The sequence below is a fragment of the Bubalus bubalis genome, chromosome X, assembly GCF_019923935.1.
Source record: "Bubalus bubalis isolate 160015118507 breed Murrah chromosome X, NDDB_SH_1, whole genome shotgun sequence".
NCBI lineage: Eukaryota > Metazoa > Chordata > Mammalia > Artiodactyla > Bovidae > Bubalus > Bubalus bubalis.
The window spans coordinates 78,529,373-78,552,980 of NC_059181.1; the positions used below are offsets into that span (position 1 = coordinate 78,529,373).

At 36.4% G+C, this 23,608-nt stretch overlaps 1 protein-coding gene across 2 annotated transcripts in view; it reads right to left on the minus strand.

Annotated features, from left to right (window-relative positions):
• Positions 1–23,608, minus strand: part of PLS3 (plastin 3) — a 97,043-nt gene that overhangs the window by 31,658 nt on the left and 41,777 nt on the right. Inside the window, exons 2-3 of one of the 2 annotated variants that reach the window (XM_006054252.4) lie at positions 18,137–18,221; positions 14,986–15,066 (exon numbers count right to left, since the gene is read on the minus strand). In XM_006054252.4, coding sequence (XP_006054314.1) covers positions 14,986–15,058 — 73 coding nt within the window. In that variant the 5' untranslated portion in view covers positions 15,059–15,066; positions 18,137–18,221. The remainder of the gene's footprint in view (positions 1–14,985; positions 15,067–18,136; positions 18,222–23,608) is intronic. The other variant, XM_006054253.4, reaches the window with a different exon arrangement.

A 23,608-nucleotide genomic window follows, 5' to 3' on the forward strand; every position in this document is an offset into this window, starting at 1 on the left:
TATGCTATCCTCTTGAGTGTCAATTTTTCAAGAGTTAATGTAAATAAATGTTAATCCAAAACAAATACAGAGTTCACAAAAATAAATATAGTCATAAGTAATGCAAATGTTTAAATGAAGTCTACAAATAATTTAAAAATTTTTGTGCTTTCATAATTTTAACAGAGTGTATCTAAGTGCTGATAATGCTTATTCTGAAACAATTAAAAATGAAAAAAAAAACTGATCAATGACTAAAAGTTAATTTATTGGAAAAGAGGGCTAATGTCCTGAGGTGTAATTTTTTAGTAGACAGTTGGACTTTCACCAGCTATTTCATATACTTAAATGTTCAGAAATGCTTTTTGTTCCTTAGGTCCTCCACTGATTTTCATATATAAATTTAATTATAATAGAGGGAAACAATCTGAATAGAGAAATGACTCAAGATGATGCCAACACCATTCAAGAATATATACTATGAAGTTAATCTATTTGATATATTACTTAAAAACTGTACCAAAACAAAAAATAAAACAAAATTGCACCAGATACCATTCCTAAGATTGGAGATACTGCAACCAATGAAACAAAGTCTTGCTAGACAAAAGCTCACCTTCTCATGACAATAAGCAAGTAACATATAGCATAAGTGCTATGAAGAAAAATAAAGAGCGGTAAGGGATTAGGATGGGGGCTATTTTGCCCTCCAGGGAACATTCAGTGCACAAAGGCCAGGAATGCTACTAAAAATCGTCCAGTGCATATGACCCCCACTCCCACTCCCATCCTGCAACACAGAATTGTGCAGCTCAACATTTCAGTAACGCTGAAGTTGAAGAACTCTGGGTTATAGTGACAGGTGGGGATATGGGTGATGGTGTGAGTGCTATTTAGATAGAATCATCAAGGATGGCCACTTTGATGAGGTAATATTTGAATGAAGACTTACCCGAGGTAAGAAAGTGAATCATGTGGCTATTTGTGGGGGGCAGATTTTAGGTAGAGGAAAGAGCAAATACAGTCTGTGATGTGAAAGTGTATCTGACGTGTTTTGGGGACAGCAAAGATCCAGTATGACTTGAGCAGAGTAAGCAAGGGAGAAAATGAGAGATGAGGTCAGGGAACTGATCATGGAAGCTCATATAGACCATGGTCCACACTTTGGATTTTCTTCTAAGTGTGACTGAAGCAAAACTGATATTAGCCAATGTGGGCCAATTATTACAATATTAAATCCCCGTATGAAACCATTTCCCTAATAAACTGAAAGCTGATGAAATTGTTATGTTTAGTTTTAATGAAGTATATGATTCTAGAGTCAAATATTCTTAAGCATAGATTACCCTATTTTAAATCTATCAATTAAAATATTCATACTTTTAAAGCATCATCACCAAAGTACCCAACACTTCTGAAAATCACTAATAGTTCCTTCAAGGTAAAGTACTTGATTCCCCTTAGGGCACATCTTCACTGTTTTTGCTTTGAACATATAAAAGGCCATACATCAAACACTTTATTAGTAAGTGTTTATATGCAGAAATCAATCCAAAAATGACATCTGCATTTGCTAAAAAGAACAAAGTAATCCACATGGCACTGCGGTAGGATTTTAGCAACTTCTGATGAATGAAATTCTTGGATTTAAATACACCTTTCCCTATGCACATACCAATCTGTTTCTCCCATTTTCTTTAAAAAGCGAAAAGACAACTCAGTTCTAGGGAGTGTGACAAAGCAAAAGATACACAGCATACACAACAAGAGGGAGTAATGTGACACAGGCTCTAACTACATTTAATTCACCTAAGTCATCTCTCCAGATCATAGTTTTCTCATCTGTAAAAGGGGGGCTTCATTTGATCTTAGAGAAGACCCCCTTTTAGCTCTAAAAAACTGGAGATAAAAAACCGTCATACATATGAAAAACAAATATAGAGTAATAACATTCTGATCATTATTAAACCTCAGTATCCAACCAGCATATTCCTTCATTTTATTATATCTATAGAGAAGGAGATGGCGTATTCCTTTTGACTATCAAAACTTGTCCACACAACCAATTTCTGATAGAAAGATATTTTAAAACATACTCTATTTTCCTCTGACTTCTGAAATGACATATCAGAACATAATTTAATTGTGTTACTTACTTCACCTTGGACCTAGCGTGTTGTTCTTTTTGTATTCTCAGTGATATAATAGAAGTGGAAGGCAGAGATGTTTATTTTTTTATTTATTATGCTGGAGAACTATAATGAATTCAAAGCTACATGAAACTGACAAAGGCACTGAGTCTAGTCTGTCTGGCAGTTTCTTTGCTTCAGGTAGAAGAGAGGTGCAGGCAATGGGGGAACTACCACTTGTGTGCACCCTCTCTGAAATAACCTCTCTTGAGCATTAATTAGAAGCTCACTGATGTGATTAAAAGATGCCAGGAAATAGCCACCCTAAAATATAACTAGCATAAAATAACCACATGTGGAAATACCATTTTGAAGTAAGAGAAGTAATAACAGATGCTTTCAGCAATGGACAGAAATGTTTTAAAGGGGGTCTGGAGGAATATGAGTTTGTCATTACCTGACAATCTTATGATATTGTAAAAATCTCCTGACAAAGATTCTCCTAAATCTTTCTCCAACCCCAGTATGTAGCACAGTACCTTGCACAAAATAAGCAGAGGGAAAAAATTATTTTTGTAGAACCAGCGATCCTGAAGTATTTTTAAATTAATTTTTATTGGAGTATATTTGATTTACAATGTTGTTGGTTTCTGCTCTACAGCAAAGTGAATCAGTTATACATATACATATACCTACTCTTTTTTAGCTTCTATTCCCATGTAAGTCATCACAGAATATTGAGCGTTCTCTGTGCTATACAGTAGGTTCTTATTAGGATCCTCAAGTATTAAACCAGGAAAATAATGCTCTAATCTAATGAACATTTTAAAAACATAAATAAGCAAACAACAATGAGCAAAAAATGAAGAAATAGCACTGATAGACTGAATGGCACTCCATCAGGAAACCCTGAGGACAGAAATATCCCTTAAATAACATTCAATCTTATTCCCTTTGTTCTAATTCTGTCCCCACCCAGCAGCCTTCAGATCTGTAATTTGGTTTTCTAAGTGAACACACCCACCAAGGAGTATCCAAGTAGACTACCAGTGATGGCTGTCAGGTCAGGACCTCTCTCTCATTCTAAATGTAGAAACCTGCTTTGACTTTATTAAGAAAAACTGTGCACTTGCATAGCATGAATCAATCTCCAGAGCAAATCAAGTACCTACTCTGTGGCAGGCACAGGGCTAGACACCAAAGATACAGAATTAACCAGACAGAACGTCTGGTTCTTACTTGAAACTATGGCTTCAAAATCCTTATAAAATCTGGAGTTACTTGGAATCTCTCTCCTGTATCTTTCCTGGTATGGGAAAAGAATAGTTGACCATATGTCATCTTCTTCTACATATTTGTAAAGTTTTACCTTTTACCTACTCTGTTTCTCCATATTTTAAAAGCAGGACAAGCTTGTACTACCTCCTGAGATCAAAGGCATTTTAGTGTTAGTACTAGTAAATTACTGCAAGGCTTTCTGTCTCTAAATCATACCTTTTGAAGAAAATAATTTTAATTTCAATAAGGCAGAGGGAGCCTTAAAAGGCAGCTTGCGATTAATTTTAGAAAATCTCCCAGCTGCTAAAGTACTTGAAAGACAAAATAGGGTGCAATTACTTTAAAACAGTTTTAGGCTAATTTTATTCCCAATCTCCAGCCAACACACACACAAAAAACAGTTTTAACAACTGGAAATCACAACCTCCTGGCATGATGGTAGTCCTTTATTTTCTCATTAAAGCTGTCAATATTCTGGAGGCCCTTTCTGGCTCATTTGCGCCTTCTTCATTAACTACCTATTGGCATGGGGTGGAACAAGTTTTGCATTTCGAAAACTCTTCTGTCCAGCATGGTATTTTTGACCACCTGATAACATAGACATTATCATACAGCCTATATTATCTAGAGCATTTTCAATGTTTCTGCAAGCACGGGTCTCAACCTTTTGGTTCACAAAATATGGTCAGTGTAGGTAGACACTGACGGGCTGGGGAGAGGAGGGAAGAAGAAACTCCACCTACCTACTGAACAAAGTTCCCACATAGAGTCTAGAGCTAAATTTCAAGAAATGAATTAAGTGTTCTATTTTTAAAGAAAAATTGCTACACTTAAAACACACACACACACACACACACACACACAAAGATGCTCCCAAGGGTGTAACAGAGAGGCCTCTGTCTTTTACACTGGCTGCTGAATTCATCAGAAAGGAATCAAATGTTTTTAACAACAGATTCTGTCTGTCTGTCTATGATGACATGTGTAGATTCACATCTGCACTTAAAAAAAAAAAAAAAAAACACAAAACCTTACTATGCTCTTAACAAGTATTATTTTAGATGTCAGTTAACTCTCCCCAAACCCTCCCCCCAAATAACCTTAAAGTAAAGAAACTTATTATACAGCCATGTTCCTGCAGAAGTTTGAATCACACCAAGAATGCATATCCTTAAAAGGAAATGTTTTCCCTCCCCTTGCATCCTGTTATTTAAGCTATTTTAAGTACTTGTCTGGAGAAAGCTGAGCCAGAATTCAAGTGGTTTTGATTTTAGCTGCTGTTTTACACTGCCCATGTCCAGGTGGAATGTGGTGCAATCTATCACTTCAAATGCATCTTTTGGGGTGTTACTTTGTCTTATAAATCTGACAGTGAGAAAAACCGGGATTTCCCTTGACTCTTAGGTTTGTGTGTGTGTGTGTGTGTGTGTGTGTGTGTGTGTGTTGCTTTATCCAGCCTTGATTCTGTCTAAATGTAGTGTCTTTCTTTATAAACAGGTCACATGTGTGTGTCCTCATCTGCAATACATATGCAACTTCTTTACTAACCCACTGCGGACAGTGCTCATTAGGACTTAAAGAAGAAAAACAATCAAGTGCAGATGCACATCCTTTACAAAATGCTGTGTTTAAAAGTTCCATTTAGTTTAACTGATAAACTCCACAAATTTTTTGCACTAAAAAATGACAAAAAGAATCTATGTATCTAGCAATAATGGATTTACACACACACACACACAATCCTGACCGCCTGTGAAAGCACACAAAATATTAATTTAAGACTCAGCCAAGAAATCTGTGCAGAAGAATTTAGATTATATTCCATCCTCAGATCTAAGCAATAAAGTTGAGCTTTCATTAGCCATTAAAACTTTAGAAAAGGGAGATGCTAAACATCTCCAGATGCTTAGATAAACACGGGTTTTGCCTTTCACGACTTATACCTTTTGAGGTAGCTCATTCCAGAAATACATAAAAGATGCAGTTTAATGAATCCCAGCTAACAGTAGAATAGAGATTGCTACCAAAGAGTTCATCCTAATACTGGATCCCCAAAGGTGGAGGTCAAGTACAGCTGAAGGCTGGACAAGATTAGAGGGCTGGAGACCATGCAATCAAAAATGTTGTCTATCAACTGTTTCCCAACTCAAAATAGGCCATGATTTCCCACCTGCTACCACTGGGAACACTTTTAACACGTTTCAGTGGGAACACTTAAAATATACACACACACAAGAACACATACACACATATGTATGCTCCTGCTCTTGCCCAACACACCTACAATCTGTGCACCTATCTTCTACCCAGTCAAAACATGGCTTTCAGACTATCCTGAGAACTTAATTTCCAATATTCCATTGATAATTAACCAGACGGCACAGTGAAAGAGCACTGGTCTGTTTATTTATTTATTTATTTTGTTGGGCTGTAGTTTTTATTTTTTCAATATAAATATATTTATTTTAATTGGAGGCTAATTACTTTACATCACCGTAGTGGTTCTGCCATACATTGACATGGATCCGCCATGGGTGTACATGTGTTCCCCATCCTGAACACCCCTCCCACCTCCCTCCCCATCCCATCCCTCTGGGTCATCCCAGTACACCAGCCCCGAGCACCTTGTCTCATTCATCGAAATGACTGGTGATGCATTTCAATGCCATTTTCCCAAATCATCCCACCCTCGTCCTCTCTACCAGAGTCCAAACGACTGTTCTATACATCTGTGTCTCTTAGACGTTACGCATATAGGGTTATCATTACCATCTTTCTATATTCCATATACACATGTTAGTATACAGTATTGCTGTTTTTTTTCTGGCTTACTTCACTCTGTATAATAGGCTACAGTTTCATCCACCTCATTAGAACTGATTCAAATGTATTCTTTTAAATGGCTGAGTAATACTCCATTGTGTATATGTACCACAGCTTTTCTTATCCATTCGTCTGCTGATGGAAATCTAGGTTGCAGCCTGGTAGGCTGCAGTCCATGGGGTTGCACAGAGTCGGACACGACTGACGCGACTTAGCAGCAGCAGCAGCAAGTTGCTTCCATGTCCTGGCTATTATAAACAGTGCTGAGATGAACATCGGGGTACAGGTGTCTCTTTTAATTCTGGTTTCCTCGGTGTGTATGCCCAGCAGTGGGATTGCTGGGTCATAAGGCAGTTCTATTTCCAGTTTTTTAAGGAATCTCCACACTGTTCTCCATAGTGGCTGTACTAGTTTGCATTCCCACCAACACTGTAAGAGGGTTCCCTTTTCTCCACACCCTCTCCAGCATTTATTGCTTGTAGACTTTTAGATAGCAGCCATTCTGACTGGCGTGAAATGGTACCTCATTATGGTTTTGAGTGATGATGAGAATCTTTTGATGTGTTCATTAGCCATCTGTATGTCTTCTTTGGAAAAAAGTCTCTTTAGGTCTTTGGCCCATTTTTTGATTGGGTCGTTAATTTTTATGGAATTGAGTTGCAAGAGTTGCTTGAATATTTTTGAGATTAATTCTTTGTCAGTTGCTTTGTTTGCTATTATTTTCTCCCATTCTGAAGGCTGTCTTTTCACCTTGCTTATAATTTCCTTTGTTGTGCAAAAGCTTTTAAGTTTAATTAGGTCCCATTTGTTTATTTTTGCCTTTATTTCCATTACTCAGGGAGGTGAGTCATAGAGGATACTGCTGTTATTTATGTCAGAGAGTGTTTTGCCTATGTTTTCCTCTAGGAGTTTTATAGTTTCTGGTATTACATTTAGATCTTTAATCTATTTTGAGTTTATTCTTTGTATGGTGTTAGAAAGCATTCTAGTTTCATTATTTTACAAGTGGTTGACCAGTTTTCCCAGCACCACTTGTTAAAGAGATTGTCTTTTCTCCATTGTATATTCTTGCCTCCTTTGTTGAAGATAAGGTGTCCATAGGTGCGTGGATTTATCTCTGGGCTTTTTATATTGTTCCATTGATCTATATTTCTGTCTTTGTGCCAGTACCATACTGTCTTGATGACTGTGGCTTTGTAGTAGAGCCTGAAGTCAAGCAGGTTGATTCCTCCAGTTCCATTCTTCTTTCTCAAGATTGCTTTGGCTACTTGAGATTTTTTGTATTTCCATACAAATTGTGAAATTATTTGTTCTAGTTCTGTGGAAAATACCATTGGTAGCTTAATAGGGATTGCACTGAATCTATAGATTGCTTTGGGTAGTATACTCATTTTCACTATATTGATTCTTTCAATCCATTAACATGGTATATTTCTCCATCTATTTGTGTCCTCTTTGATTTCTTTCATCAGTGTTTTATACTTTTCTATATATAAGTCTTTTGTTTCTTTACATAGATATATTCCTGTTGCTGCTGCTAAGTCACTTCAGTCGTGTCCAAATCTGTGCAACCCGATGGAGTGCAGCCTACCAGGCTTCTCCATCCATGGGATTCTCCAGGCAACTGGAATGGGTTGCCATTTCCTTCTCCAATGCATGAAAGTGGAAAGTGAAAGTGAAGTTGCTCAGTCGTGTCTGACTCTTAGCGACCCCATGGACTGCAGCCTACCAGGCTCCTCCATACATGGGATTTTCCAGGCAACAGTACTGGAGTGGGGTGCCATTGCCTTCTCCCAGTATTTTATCATTTTTGTTGCAATGGTGAATGGAATTGTTTCCTTAATTTCTCTTTCTGTTTTTTCATTGTTAGTATATAGGAATGCAAGGGATTTCTGTGTTAATTTTATATCCTGCAAATTTACTATATTCATTGATTAGCTCTAGTAATTTTCTGGTGGAGTCTTTAGGGTTTTCTATGTAGAGGATCATGTCATCTGCAAACAGTGAGACTTTAACTTCTTCTTTTCCAATCTGGATTCCTTTTATTTCTTTTTCTGCTCTGATCACTGTGGCCAAAGCTTCCAAAACTATGTTGAATAGTACTGGTGAGAGTGGGCACCCTTGTCTTGTTCCTGACTTTAGGGGAAATGCTTTCAATTTTTCACCATTGAGAATAATGTTTGCTGTGGGTTTGTCATGTATAGCTTTTATTATGTTGAGGTATATTCCTTCTATTCCTGCTTTCTGGAAGGTTTATATCATAAATGGATGTTGGATTTTGTCAAAGGCTTTCTGTGCATCTATTGAGATCATCATATGATTTTTATCTGTCAATTTGTTAATGTGGTGTATTACATTGGTTGATTTGGGGATATTAAAGAATCCATGCACCCCTGGGATAAAGCCCACTTGGTCATGATGTATGATCTTTTTAATATGTTGTTGGATTCTGATTGCTAGAATTTTTTTAAGGATTTTTGCATCTATGTTCATCAGTGATATTGGCCTGTAGTTTTCTTTTTTTGTGGGATCTTTGCCTGCTTTTGGTATTAGGGTGATGGTAGCCTCATAGAATGAGTTTGGAAGTTTACCTTCCTCTGCAATTTTCTAGAAGAGTATGAGTAGGATAGGTGTTCAGTTTAGTTCAGTTCAGTCACTCAGTCGTGTCCGACTCTTTGTGATCCCATGAATCACAGCACGCCAGGCCTCCCTGTCCATCACCAACTCCCAGAGTTCACCCAAACTCATGTCCATCGAGTTGGTGATGCCATCCAGCCATCTCATACTCTGTCGTCCCCTTCTCCTCCTGCCCCCAATCCCTCCCAGTAACAGAGTCTTTTCCAATGACTAAACTCTTTGCATGAGGTGCCCAAAGTATTGGAGTTTCAGCTTTAGCATCAGTCCTTCCAATGAACACCTAGGACTGATCTCCTTTAGAATGGACTCGTTGGATCTCCTTGCAGTCCAAGGGACTCTCAAGAGTCTTCTCCAACACCACAGTTCAAAAGCATCAATTCTTCGGCGCTCAGCTTTCTTCACAGTCCAACTCTCACATCCATACATGACCACTGGAAAAACCATAGCCTTGACTAGATGGACCTTTGTTGGCAAAGTAATGTCTCTGCTTTTCAATATGCTATCTAGGTTGGTCATAACTTTTCTTCCAAGGAGTAAGTGTCTTTTAATTTCATAGCTCTTCTCTAAATTTTTGGTAGAATTCAGCTGTGAAGCCATCTGGTACTGGGGTTTTGCTTGCTGGAAGATTTCTGTTTGCAGTTTCAATTTCTGTGCTTGTGATGGGTCTGTTAAGATTTTCTGTTTCTTCCAGGCTTAGTTTTGGAAAGTTGTAGTTTTCTAAGAATTTGTCCATTTTTCAAGTTGTCCATTTTATTGGCATATAGTTGCTGATAGTAGTCTCTTATGATTCTTTGTATTTCTGTGTTGTCTGTTGTGATTTCTCCATTTTCATTTCTAATTTTGTTGATATGATTCTTCTCCCTTTGTTTCTTGATGAGTCTGGCTAATGGTTTTTCAATTTTATTTATTTTCTCAAAGAACCAGCTTTTAGGTTTCTTGATTTTTGCTATTGTCTCTTTTGCATTTACTTCTACCCTAATTTTAAAGATTTCTTTCCTTCTACTAACCCTGGGGTTCTTCATTTCTTCCTTCTAGTTGCTTTAGGTGTAGAGTTTGGTTATTTAGTTGACTTTTTTCTTCTTTCTTGAGGTAAGCCTGTATCGCTGTGAACCTTCCCCTTAGCACTGCTTTTACAGTGTTCCATAGGTTTGGGGTTGTGTGTTTTCATTTTCATTCTTTTTATGCAGATTTTTATTTCTTTTTTGATTCTTCTGTGATTTGTTGGTTATTAAGCAGCATGTTGTTCAGCCTCCATATGTTGGAATTTTTAATATTTTTTCTCATGTAATTGAGATCTAATCTTACTGCATTGTGATCAGAAAAGATGCTTGGAATGATTTCAATTTTTTTGAATTTTCCAAGGCTAGATTTATGGCCCAGAATGTGATCTACCCTGGAGAAGGTTCCATGTGCACTTGAGTAAAAGGTGAAATTCCTTGTTTTAGGGTGAAATCTCCTATAGATATCAATTAGGTCTAACTGGTCTATTGTATCATTTAAAGTTTGTGTTTCCTTGTTAATTTTCTGTTTAGTTGATCTATCCATAGGTGTGAGTGCGGTATTAAGGTCTCCCACTATTATTGTGTTATTGTTAAATTCCCCTTTCATAATTGTTAGCATTTGCCTTACATATTACGGTGCTCCTATGTTGGGTGCATTGAAGAAGGAAATGGCACCCCACTCCAGTGTTCTTGCCTGGAGAATCCCAGGGATGGGGGAGCCTGGTGGGCTGCTGTTTATTGGGTCGCACAGAGTCGGACATGACTGAAGCAACGTAGCAGCAGCAGCAGCATGTTGGGTGCATATATATTTATAATTGTTATATCTTCTTCGTGGATTGGTCCTTTGATTATTATGTTGTGTCCTTCTTTGTCTCTTTTCACAGCCTTTGTTTTAAAAGTCTATTTTATCTGATATGAGTATTGCTACTCCTGCTTTCTTTTGGTCTCTTTATTTGGAATATCTTTTTTCCAGCCGTTCACTTTTAGCCTATATGTGTCCCTTGTTTTGAGGTGGGTCTCTTGTAAACAACATATACAGGTGTCTTGGTTTTGTATCCATTCAGCCAGTCTTTGTCTTTTGTTTGGGGCATTCAACCCATTTACATTTAAGCCAATTATTGATAAGTATGATCCCGTTGCCATTTAGTTTGTTATTTTGGGTTCAAGTTTATACTCCCTTTCTGTGCTTCCTGTTGAGAGAAGATCCTTTAGCATTTGTTGAAGAGCTGGTTTAGTGGTAATGAATTCTCTCAGCTTTTGCTTGCCTGTAAAGCTTTGGATTTCTCCTTCATATTTTAATGTGATCCTTGCTGGATACAGTAATCTGGGTTGTAGGCTTTTCTCTTTCATCACTTAAATATGTCCTGCCATTCCCTTCTGGCCAGTTTTTATGTTTTAAGCCGTAATTAAACAAATATACACTGGTGTCATTTTATTGAATACTAAAAGTAAATTAAATGAAACCACTGTACTTTTTGTCACATCATCTGGATGTGATTTTTATATACTAGAGAATATCAAGTAATTTGATAACACTTAACTTCCTGAGATGAGAAAATCTGGTACAGCTACAATTACCATAACCAAAAATTTTTGGCTTAGTTTGGTGGGCAGCCTCAAAGGAATATACCCACAGTATTCCTAGTTACTTATGAAGCCCCATTATTCTTTAACTTCAAAAGTGTAGAATTCCTGTTTTGTTTTTTAAAGCAGAGTGGCTGCTGCTAAGGAGAGAAAAAAGTCAGATGTAAGTGTTTGCAGGACTAAAGCCAATCTGAGAATTTCTATATTACATGAATTTACTTTTATGACAAGTAATCATTCAAATGAACTCTGGCTTCCCTAACAAGATTAAAGTTTCAAAATGTAAAAGACATTTTCTACTTGGTAAAATATTTACTTCCTAAGTGTTCTGAAAAGCTTTATATATTCTTCTTTAGAAAGAATTTATGCAGCCTTGCAGCATTTAAATTAAAACCGAAACATCATGATGTAAGAAAAAATGAGAGCCAAGGCTTCTGCTATCCCATTGAGAAATACTGGAAACAAATATTGAGAAAATGAAAATAATTAGATGAAAATATACTGCTTGGAACTTAACATTAAGCAGGTGCAGAAAGTGAGTGAAAGGAGAACTTTAAGTCTTAGTACTCGATTTTTATTGCTAATAAAGGGAATTTTAAAGCAGTACTAATTGATTGAACAAAACCCATGATTAGTGGTAATTACAGATATTTTCTCCATACACTATGATTTTGCTGAATTTCTAAAGAGATAATCAAGGCTATTATTGTTAATAGATGGGAAAAATCATATAAAGATTTCCATATTTTGTCACAATTGAACTGAGATAAAGTAGTCCTCCCTTCCCTCCCCATAAAAAAGAATTGTCCTTGTCAGGAAAATAAGTTATGGATCTTGTTTTTAAAAACAAGTTTCCCTGAATGAAGGAAAAAAAAAGGGATTTCCATAATACCTTTAATAGTTGCCTAAGGGCTCTGTAAATAAGAATAACTAAAAACTACAAAGATTTTAAAAGAAAATCTAGATTTATCTGGGTCTTTAAACACTTTTCTGAAAGACAATACACAGTTTTTAATATGCTGAAAAATACAAATTTTATGTGTTACACTGTAATGGCCAAATCCTTCAGCAATAAATTCTGCCATGATGAAAATCTTCATAACAAAGACCCTTTGTGATAAAGTCCTACTACATGAAAAGACTATGTATAATGCCTTAGAATGGAATTATTTATGTATTGAAAACTAAACGTGCACAACAGTGAGCTAGATACTGAGGGGGAATACAAAGAATATTATGTGGAACAGGTAGAAATTTTGGACTCCAGAATTCCTGTTTATAGCACACAGTGATAAGAGTCTACATATCACAGGAATATATGCCTGGTAGAGCTTCAGTAAGACACATGGTCCAGTCTCTCAGCTTTGAGAAGGTCTTTGCCTTCCTTAAACCCTCCAAAATATATGATTTAAAGTAAGACAGAAGTTCTACAATGACCCTTTGTTGCAGTCCAAGTTCTAATTGATTCCTCATTAGCCCAATTTAGCCCCATTTCCTCCTTGGAGATAATTGGTCAACCCCTTTTTATATCATTAAGCTTTAAAAGAGCAATTAAGCTCTTTTACTGACAAAACTATTCCAGTGCCATCAGGTAAATAATATTTGAGTTAATTTTATTTTTTAAAAAATATTTCACACAAATATTTCTAAGATGCTGCACATGAGAACAAAACCAGTATTCAACAGTAAACATTGATTTGAGGAGGTGAGGTCTTGAAGATTAAGTAATAGCAATAATAAGGTATCCACACCAAAATTCTAACAATAAAAAAACAAATTAGGCAGAAACCAATACAACATTGTAAAGCAATTATCCTCCAATTAAAAATAAATTCAAAAATAAAATAAAATGGATAACCAAAAAATAAAAAAATAAAAGGCTGTCCCCAACACTGAAGATGAATAAAAATAAAACAGAAAGTTCAAAGGAAACAATGATTAAACAAAAAACAATTTCTACAGAATAATGTGATATAAATAGTCTTGCAGCCAATAATTCACCTGCTGTTTTCCATAATCAATCTAATATTAAACTGAGTAGTACATTGAATAGTCCAGTAAGTGGTATGAATGGCAAGTTAACTATCTTTTTTTTCCATACACACACATAGTCATGTTAAAGATTCAGGACTATTTTTTCCTAGTTAGAATTCTGATGGGATTATGAATAGTCACTCTGGCTGTTAGGAGGGGGGGCTGTCATTACCTTTCCGAAGGCATGTTGTTGTTACCAAATGCCTTCATAAACATACTCACAAATATATGGGAATATAGCAAGGAGATCAAACCAGTCAGTCCTAAAGGAAATCAACCCTGAATATTCATAGGAAGGACTGATGCTGAAGTTCAAGCTCCAATACTTTGGCCACTTGATGCAAAGAGCTGACTCATTGGAAAAGGCCGTGATGCTGGGAAAGATTGAAGGCAAGAGGAGAAGGGGGTGACAGAGGACGAGGTGGTTGGATGGCATCACCGATTCAATGGACATGAGTTTGAGCACATTCCAGGAGATAGTGAAGGACAAGGAAGCCTGGCGTGACACGGTCCATGGGGTCACAAAGAGTCGGACATGACTGAGCAAGTGAACAACAAGAGATGTGTATTTTCTCACTTTTCACTTGGGGTTTCCAACATAGGTCAAAGAGTAGATTCTGGTTTAAATAACAAATTATTATGATTTAACTTCATATCAAGAAGATATCAAACAGTAATACTCCCCCTCTGAAAGCACCTGTTGAGTACACACATCAATAATCAGGTCTTTTCTCATTATCTTTACTGACTTGACCTGAGCACTGAAATAATGGAAGGTAAATACTATAAGTTGCTTCCATAGCTGCTAAATTTGAAGACATGTTATATGATGTTAAAGGATAAGACAAATGGTATGATAATCCTTCCCATCTTATACATATGATAATTCAAGAAGGTAGAACAGTGTGCATTATCCAAAGGCACAATACATCCATGAAAAAGGCAGTAAAGCCATGTTAATTAAAAGCGAACTATCATCCTGGATTCCCAGGTGGGTCAGGAAGATCACCTAGAGTAGGGAATGGCAATCCACACCAGTATTATCGCCTGGAAAATTACATGGGCAGAGGAGCCTAGTGGGCTATAGTCCATGGGGTTGCAAAGAATCACACATGACTGCATGACTGAGCATGCACATGCACACATGCGCACACACACACACACAATATCATCTAATGGTTCTTAACATTTTGGGGGTCAGTTGGCTCCTTGAGAATATAGTGAAAGCTTCAAATTCTCTCCTCAGAAAAATATGGTAAAACAAAATTTGTCTACAAATTTCAGGAGCCACAGAAGCCCCCAGTTAAAGACTGGGACCCTGGACTAAAAACCTTTCACCATATTAGATACTAGCTATAATTAGCAATGACACAGTTTAAAGTGTGGCTTCTAGAACTTTATTCCATAGATTTTAACTAGTTTCCTGATTAACCATTCACATAATTTTTCAGAGAAATAACTTTCATTAGTGCCAAATAAACACTGCTTTACCATAGTTACCCTACAAAAAAACAACTCACCAACTTTTGCAAAGGCCTCTTTGAGTTCATCAAGCTCATCTTTGGAAATCTGAGTGGTAGCCATCTCATCCATTTAAAGATCTAAAGAGAAACCAAAAAAGGTTAAGACTTGAAAACAGTCACAGATAAAGAGAACAAACAGGTAGATGCAGGACGGGAGGGGAGAGGGGGAGGAAAGAAGTGAGCAAGGTAAAGAGGTACAAACTTCCAATTATAAATTGAAAAATAACTGAGTCACAGGTATGAAATGTACAGTGTGGGAAATACAGTAAATAACTAATATCTTTGTGTGGTGACATAATTAAAACTAGACTTATCCTGGTGATCAGTTTGGAATGTACAGAAATATCAAATCACTATGTTAGGTAACAAGAACTAACAGTGTTGTGGGTCAATTATACTTCAAAAACAAACTGACAGAAAAAGAGATGAGATTGGTGGTTACAAGATGCAGGGGTTTACCAGAGGATAGGGAATTGGATGAAGGCAGTCAAAAGGTATAAACTCCCAGTTATAAGTAAGTAATAGGGATGTAATGTACAACATGATAACTATAATATGAAAGTTGTTAAGAGAGCAAATCCTAAGAGTTCTCATCAAAAGGAAAAACATGTTTTTCTTTTATTTTGTATCTATATGAGATAATGCATGTTTAATAAATTTATTGTGATGATCTTTTCATGATGTATATAAATCATTTTGCTGTTCACCTTAAACTTCTACAATGCTGTATGCCAATTATATCTATAAAACTGGAAGAAAAAAATTTTAAGACAAAAAATTTGTGATGAATATATTATAAGCAATTCTGTAAACTCTCATTTTAGGGACAATTTAGACAGAAATGCAAACTACTAGAACTATCTGAATAGGTTCCCATATTTCTAGCTACAGCCATAATGAAGAAAACAAATGAGAAATTATCATTGGTCAAAAGCTCCTCAGACAAAAATACTTCTCAATCTTCCTTTCAAGGACAAAGTCTTATGCTGCATTCAAAGAATGTAAAGAAGGGGGCAAGGTAGCAAGAAATGATAGATTCTTGGTTATATGAGCCAAAATGAAGTCAAAATTATGTGACTAAAGATTCAAGTAAAATATAACTTTTTTAGGACTTCCCTGGTGGTCCAGTGGTTAGGTCTCTGTACTTCCACTGCAAAGGGCACAGGTTCAATCCCTGGAGAGGGAACTAAGATCCCGTATGCCACATAGCATGGCCAATAAATAAAGAAATGTTTTCAAAATAACTTTTTCAATTAGCATCTATCTATCTTACTGGCTAGTTCCATTTTTTCCGTCTTTATTGAGATATGTGACATAATATTGTGTAAGTTTAAGCTGTACAACATAACAACTAGATATATACATATATTGTGAAATATATAGTAACTCAACCACAATAAAGTAAGTTAACACATCTATCACCTCACATAGTTACCATTTTTTCCCCTTAAGTCATTTAAGAGTCATTCACTGTGGAAAATCTTATGTTCAAATAGGAGCATACTAATAGCTACCAATCATCCCCATTAAAGAATGAATCAACTAAAACAAATTATTTTTGGGTTTGATACAGAAACACACACAAGAGCATGCTTATCAACACATCTTTGTGTACACAACTTATTAACATTATTTGAGCTTATACTCTTCCTGATTTGGCCCTATTTTACCTATTTAACCAACAAATAGGGCTTGGCAAACTATGGTCTGTGGGACCAATCTGGACCACTGCTTATTTCTGTATGGCCCCGACCATCTGTATGTTGTTTTTTTTTTGTTTTTTTTTTTTTTTTTCAGATAGACATCTGCTGTCAAATGTTTGAACTTCAATAAAATGAAATGTTATCCCAGAAAAAAAAAAAAGGAATTCCATTTTTTCTCATAACTACAGTTGTAGTGCTGAAAAAAGTACTCAAATAGTTATTATTTTTTGAATTTTGTCAGTAAAAAATTGTGGAAACAATAGTTAAATCCTTGACATAAATAATATAATATTCTTATTTTGCCTCTTGGTGTACAATATTTATGAGGGGACCTTTACAGAAAATCTTGATTGATTCCTGCAATAGAGAAAGGAGGTCTGTACTACAATGGAAAATCCCCACATACAAACCTATTAACAACTTTTAGACAGAAGGAAATGCACATGATTATTTGTTGCCTTTTTTTTTTTTTTCCTCATTTAATCTTTTTAACTCCTGGAGGAGGAAATGGCAACCCACTCCAGTATTCTTGCCCAGAGAATTCCATGGTCAGAGGAACCTGGCCAGCTACAGTCCATGGGGTTGCAAAGAGTTGGACATGACTGAGCGACTTTCACATACACAATCTTTTTAAAGAAATTTACTTTTTAGCCGAACTGAGCAAAAAGCAGAGAATTTAGTTTCCATATACCCCCTGCCCTAACACTCTCACAGCCTCCCTCATTATGAACATCTTTCATCAGTGATACATTTGTTACAACTGATGAACCTTCTTTAACACAGCATTGTCACCTAAGTCAACAGTTTACATTAGACTCACTCTTTGTGCTGTACATACTATGCATTTTGTATATACAAAATGGATACCATTATAGTATCATACAGGATAGTGTCACTGCCCTAAATGTGTTGCCTGTTAAAGTTCAAAAACTATATGAAAAGCAAATTTGAGATCTTATATTTATCTCTTTTAAACATTTTTATTAAAAGTTAAAAAATTACTTGCCAACTCTTCTGTCTGCCATGATGCCTAATATTTAATACAGAAGAGCTCAAAAGAGAGTGAACCACATCTGTCTTCTGCACACCCATCACTGTCACTTCTAGAACTAACCACAATTCCAGTCATGTAGTAAGGGACTCAAAAAAATAGTACTTTCATAAATTCATCCATTCAACAACTATGTGCCAAGCCCTACATCAGATAAATTCATATTCCTACTAATCATCTGAACCCTCATAACAGCCTTTTGAGGCAAATATTCTTACTCCTTTTAGAATTCAAACTCAGGTTTCTCAAATCCCTGCAAAGATTTAAAATGACCATATGATACTATTTGCTATGTTTCCACCCTAATACAACACACATTTACAATGACTCATATTTTTAAAAAGTTAAACAGCAGACTTTTCAAAAACTTGTCTGTTCATAAAACTTTTCTTACCTCTAGTGTTAAAATGTCACTAAAGATGGACAACTTCTCAGTAGATAAGCTGTGTAAAAAACACCTTTCAGAGCAGTCTCAGGATCTATAGGGTAAAGAAAGATCTTCAGTTGTATACGAAGGCAGTCATTTTCAAGATTTGGAGAGTAAAAAATGTTTTTGCCTAAGTTAGCCTGCAACCTGATAATGGTACTTTTAAAAATATTCTATACCTTACTAATATGATGTTCAACATTTCTGATTACCAAAATACTCTACAGGTTTCACTCTAATTTTCTTTACACATATTTTAAGTAATCATGTTTTCAATGTGAAATAATTGCCCCTCTCTAGTAATGATATCACACAGAACAATGGCACAGAAAGTTTGAAAGTGAGACTGTCTCAGAAAATTAAAAACACGTGGCCTCTCCTTCACTTCTAAAGTTTCCATCTTGTTTGGCAATTTGTGAGTCAATAATAATCCAAAATATATGTTTTTTTAACAATATATTATTTTTTGTTGTGCAGAAGCTTTTAATTTTAATTAGATCCCATTTGTTTATTTTTGCTTTTATTTCCAATATTCTGTGAGGTGGGTCATAGAGGATCCTTCTGTGATTTATGTCAGAGAGTGTTTTGCCCATGTTCTCCTCTAAGAGTTTTATAGTTTCTGGTCTTACGTTTAGATCTTTAATCCATTTTGAGTTTATTTTTGTGTATGGTGTTAGAAAGTGTTCTAGTTTCATTCTTTTACATTTGGTTGACCAGTTTTCCCAGCACCACATGTTAAAGAGATTGTCTTTTCTCCATTGTATATTCTTGCCTCCTTTGTCAAAGATAAGGTGTCCATAGGTGCATAGATTTATCTCTGGGCTTTCTATTTTTTTCCATTTATCTATATTTCTGTCTTTGTGCCAGTACCATACTGTCTTGATGACTGTGGCTTTGTAGTAGAGCCTGAAGTCAGGCAGGTTGATTCCTCCAGTTCCGTTCTTCCTTCTCAAGATTGCTTTGGCTATTCGAGGTTTTTTGTATTTCCATACAAATTGTGAAATTATTTGTTCTAGCTCTGTGAAAAATACTGTTGGTAGCTTGATAGGGACTGCATTGAATCTATAGATTGCCTTGGGTAGTATACTCATTTTCACTATATTGATTCTTTCAATCCATGAACATAGTATATTTCTCCATCTATTAGTGTCCTCTTTGATTTCTTTCACCAGAGTTTTATAGTTTTCTATATATAGCTCTTTAGTTTCTTTAGATAGATATATTCCTAAGTATTTTATTCTTTTCATTGCAATGGTGAATGGAATTGTTTCCTTAATTTCTCTTTCTATTTTCTCATTATTAGTGTATAGGAATGCAAAGGATTTCTGTGTGTTGATTTTATATCCTGCAACTTTACTATATTCATTGATTAGCTCTAGTAATTTTCTGGTGGAGTCTTTAGGGCTTTATATGTAGAGGAAACTATAAGCAAGGTGAAAAGACAGCCTTCAGAATGGGAGAAAATAATAGCAAATGAAGCAACTGACAAACAACTAATCTCAAAAATATCCAAGCAACTCCTGCAGCTCAATTCAGAAAAATAAATGACCCAATCAAAAAATGGGCCAAAGAACTAAACAGACATTTCTCCAAAGAAGACATACATACATAAACACATGAAAAGATGCTCAACATCACTCATTATCAGAGAAATGAAAATCAAAACCACAGTGAGGTACCATTTCAAGCCAGTCAGAAGGGCTGCTATCCAAAAGTCTACAAGCAATAAATAATGGAGAGGATGTGGAGAAAAGGGAACCCTCTTACGCTGTTGGTGGGAATGCAAACTAGTACAGCCACTATGGAGAACAGTGTGGAGATTCCTTTAAAACCTGGAAATAGAACTGCCTTATGACCCAGCAGTCCCACTGCTGGGCATACACACCGAGGAAATCAGAATTGAAAGAGACACGTGTACCCCAATGTTCATCGCCGCACTGTTTATAATAGCCAGGACATGGAAGCAACCTAGATGTCCATCAGCAGATGAATGGATAAGAAAGCTGTGGTACATATACACAATGGAGTATTACTCAGCCATTAAAAAGAATACATTTGAATCAGTTCTAATGAGGTGGAGGAAACTGGAGCCTATTATACAGAGTGAAGTAAGCCAAGAAGAAAAACACCAAATGCAGTATACTAATGCATATATATGGAATTTAGAAAGATGGTAACAATAACCCTGTATGCGAGGTAGCAAAAGAGACACAGATGTATAGAACAGTCTTTTGGACTCTGTGGGAGAAGGAGAGGGTGGGATGATTTGGGGGAATGTCATGGGAACATGTATAATATCATATAAGAAACGAATCACTAGTCCAGGTTCGATACAGGATGCTTGGGGCTGGTGCACTGGGATGACCCAGAGGGATGGTATGGGGAGGGAGGTGGGAGGGGGGTTCAGGATGGGGAACACGTGTTATACCCGTGGCAGATTCATGTTGATGTGTGGCAGAACCAGTACAGTATTGTACAGTAATTAGCGTCCAATTAAAATAAATAAATTTAAATTTAAAAAAAAGAAAAGAAGCAAAAGGCAAAGGAGAAATGGAAAGGTATACCTATCTGATGCAGAGTTCCAAAAAATTTTTAAAAAAGAATATATTATTCTTATATTGTTATATCACTTCTATAAAAGAGAAAATTAGGCAAAAGTGGTTCTGGACATGTACCTTCCACCCACCCCATACCCAGCCCCAGCCCCAACCTGCAGCACCTTTCATTCTGGCTAACCAGTGGGTTCTGAATCAGTCCTTCTCTCCCAGTTCTCCCCTTTGCAGGCAGCAGCGCTAACAGAGTAGAAATCTCTTGCTTCTTCTTTATACCCCTCCTTTAACACATATGCACTTCTATCCTCACACAATTTTACCCAGGTCTCTGTTATATGTCTAGTTCCTGCCCTCAAAGTATTTACAATCTGGGGAAGACAAAGATGTAGATAATTATAATTTGACACAAAGTGAATTAGTGGTTGCAGTAAAAGGTAGATATGGGGGAAAGACTCTTAAAACTTTAAGGATTATTAAATTCATCTCAAGCAGGCCAAGAAAGTAGCACTTTTGTTCATCCTGCAAAATTAGGATATACATACATCTCATAGAAATGATTTCAAGGCACATGCTTACTTAAAATAATTAATAAAATGCATCATTAAAAAAAAACACAAAATACACTTTCAAGTTTCCTAATTTCTTATTCCTGTCTAAATACCATCATGAAAGCCTAAAGTGACCCCTTTTACACTGATAGCTCAGATTCTTCAGCTACAGGAGACAAGAAGAGACACAACTAAGAATTAAAAGAACTGTAACACGTATATATTACCCAAAGAATATTTGTTTCGTTCCGGATAACAACATAGTTTAATTTAGGAGTCTCCCACTTAAATAAACTCCATTTTATTTATGATTATTTGAAAGTAAATAAATAAATGCTACACTGAAGCACCTGAACTAAAACTAAGAAATCCAATGCAAAGTTTAAAAGCCTCACAATACACACCTCAGTTGACAAAAATCATAATATTTAAATTAACTATTTAATGCAGATTTTTTTCCCACTATGAATAAAAAAAAAATTTGGAGAAGGAAATGGCAACCCACTCCAGTGTTCTTGCCTGAAGAATCCCAGGGACGGGGAAGCCTGGTGGGCTGCTGTCTCTGGGGTCGCACAGAGTCGGACACGACTGAAGTGACTTAGCAGCAGCAGCAGCAGCATGAATAAAAAAAGGTTTGTCCTTAAGATTACTTATGGGTACTTGATGGAATCCAGCAATTAAGTACTACCCTGGAAGAAAATACCATATTTAAATAATTTAGGGAAGACGATGGCACCCCACTCCAGTACTCTTGCCTGGAAAATCCCATGGATGGAGGAGCCTGGTAGGCTGCAGTCCATGGGGTCGCTAAGAGTCGGACACGACTGAGCGACTTCACTTTCACTTTTCACTTTCATGCATTGAAGAAGGAAATGGCAACCCACTCCAGTGTTCTTGCCTGGAGAATCCCAGGGACAGGGTGGGCCTCATGGGCTGCCGTCTCTGGGGTCGCACAGAGTCGGACACAACTGAAGCGACTTAGCAGCAGCAGCAGCAGCCAGGAACATCAGATTTTTAGAAACCGTACAAATTAAAACTACTGAAAGCTCTACCCTCTTTGGCTCAGACGGTAAAGTGGCTGTCTACAATGCGTAAGACCTGGTTTCGATCCTTGGGTCGGGAATGTCCCTTGAAGAAGGAAATGGCAATCCACTACAGTACTCTTGCCTGGAAAATCCCACAGACAGAGGAGCCTCGTAGGCCACAGTTCATGGGGTTGCAAAGAGTCGGACATGACTGAGCGACTTCACTTTCACTTTCACTACCCTCCTTATAGGACATTCATTGTACTCTTTCTCTCAAAATAAGTAAAACATCCCAGATTGGGGTTTAGGAAGCAAAACAGATGATTATTGCCCCTTAAACACCTTGATTGAATCCTGCATACTTGCAGCAAACTTGTTCCCCACCCAAGGATGTAGTATGTTAACACAGGAAGACTGAGAGATGTGGAATCAGAAGATATCAATCAGTGTCCCTGCTCTGAGACCTCCTAGCAGTGTGTCTATGAGTGAGTTTATTTAATCTTTCTAAGCCTCGGTTTCCTCCTTTGAAAACAGCCATAATAACTACTTCCCTAGGGTCCTGATGAAGATTAAAGATGGCATGTGAAGGCACACTATAAACCATGAAGCATTATACAGCAACTTCAAATCCTTAATGAAAGAAAAAGAGAAACAAATCAATTCCTAAGTAATTAAGAGGCTATGTGTAAATATAAGGCATGAGTTCTACTAAGAAGAACCTTTTAAATAAAATATACAAAAAGTTATGTCTTTTGCCCTATAATTATCAACTGCAGAGTATGACAGATCTCCTTCATATATAAAAACTATAAGCCTTTAAGTCAAAGTAATTTAAGAAGGCCGGGACTAATGAAAATTTATCAGCCACCTTTTATCCATGAGTCAATTTGGCTCCTGCATAAGGCCAGTTTCTAAACACAACTTGAAGAATGGCCAGGAGAGTTGTTTTGTTTTGTTTTGTTTTAAATTATATTCAGTTCAGTTCAGCACTTAAAAAATAGTTAACAGCTTGTCAATACTGTCACATTCTTCCTACTTTGCAGGGTTTTTTTTCCTGTGAGCAATGAAAAATGAAAGGTGAAGAGGTAAAAGGTAAATATTATTGCTGAATAAAATTTCACAGTATGTGATTGGTAGGCAAAAAGAAAGTCTGACTGTTGAAATATGTTGAAATGTGTCCTTTTCCCCAGTCTGTCTTCCCACGGAAAAAAAAAAAAAAAAAAGAACTTTACTTATATGGAGAGAGAGCAGGCACTGATATTAAAAAAATAATAATAAATGTATTTATATATTTTCCCTCCATTTAAATTTAGC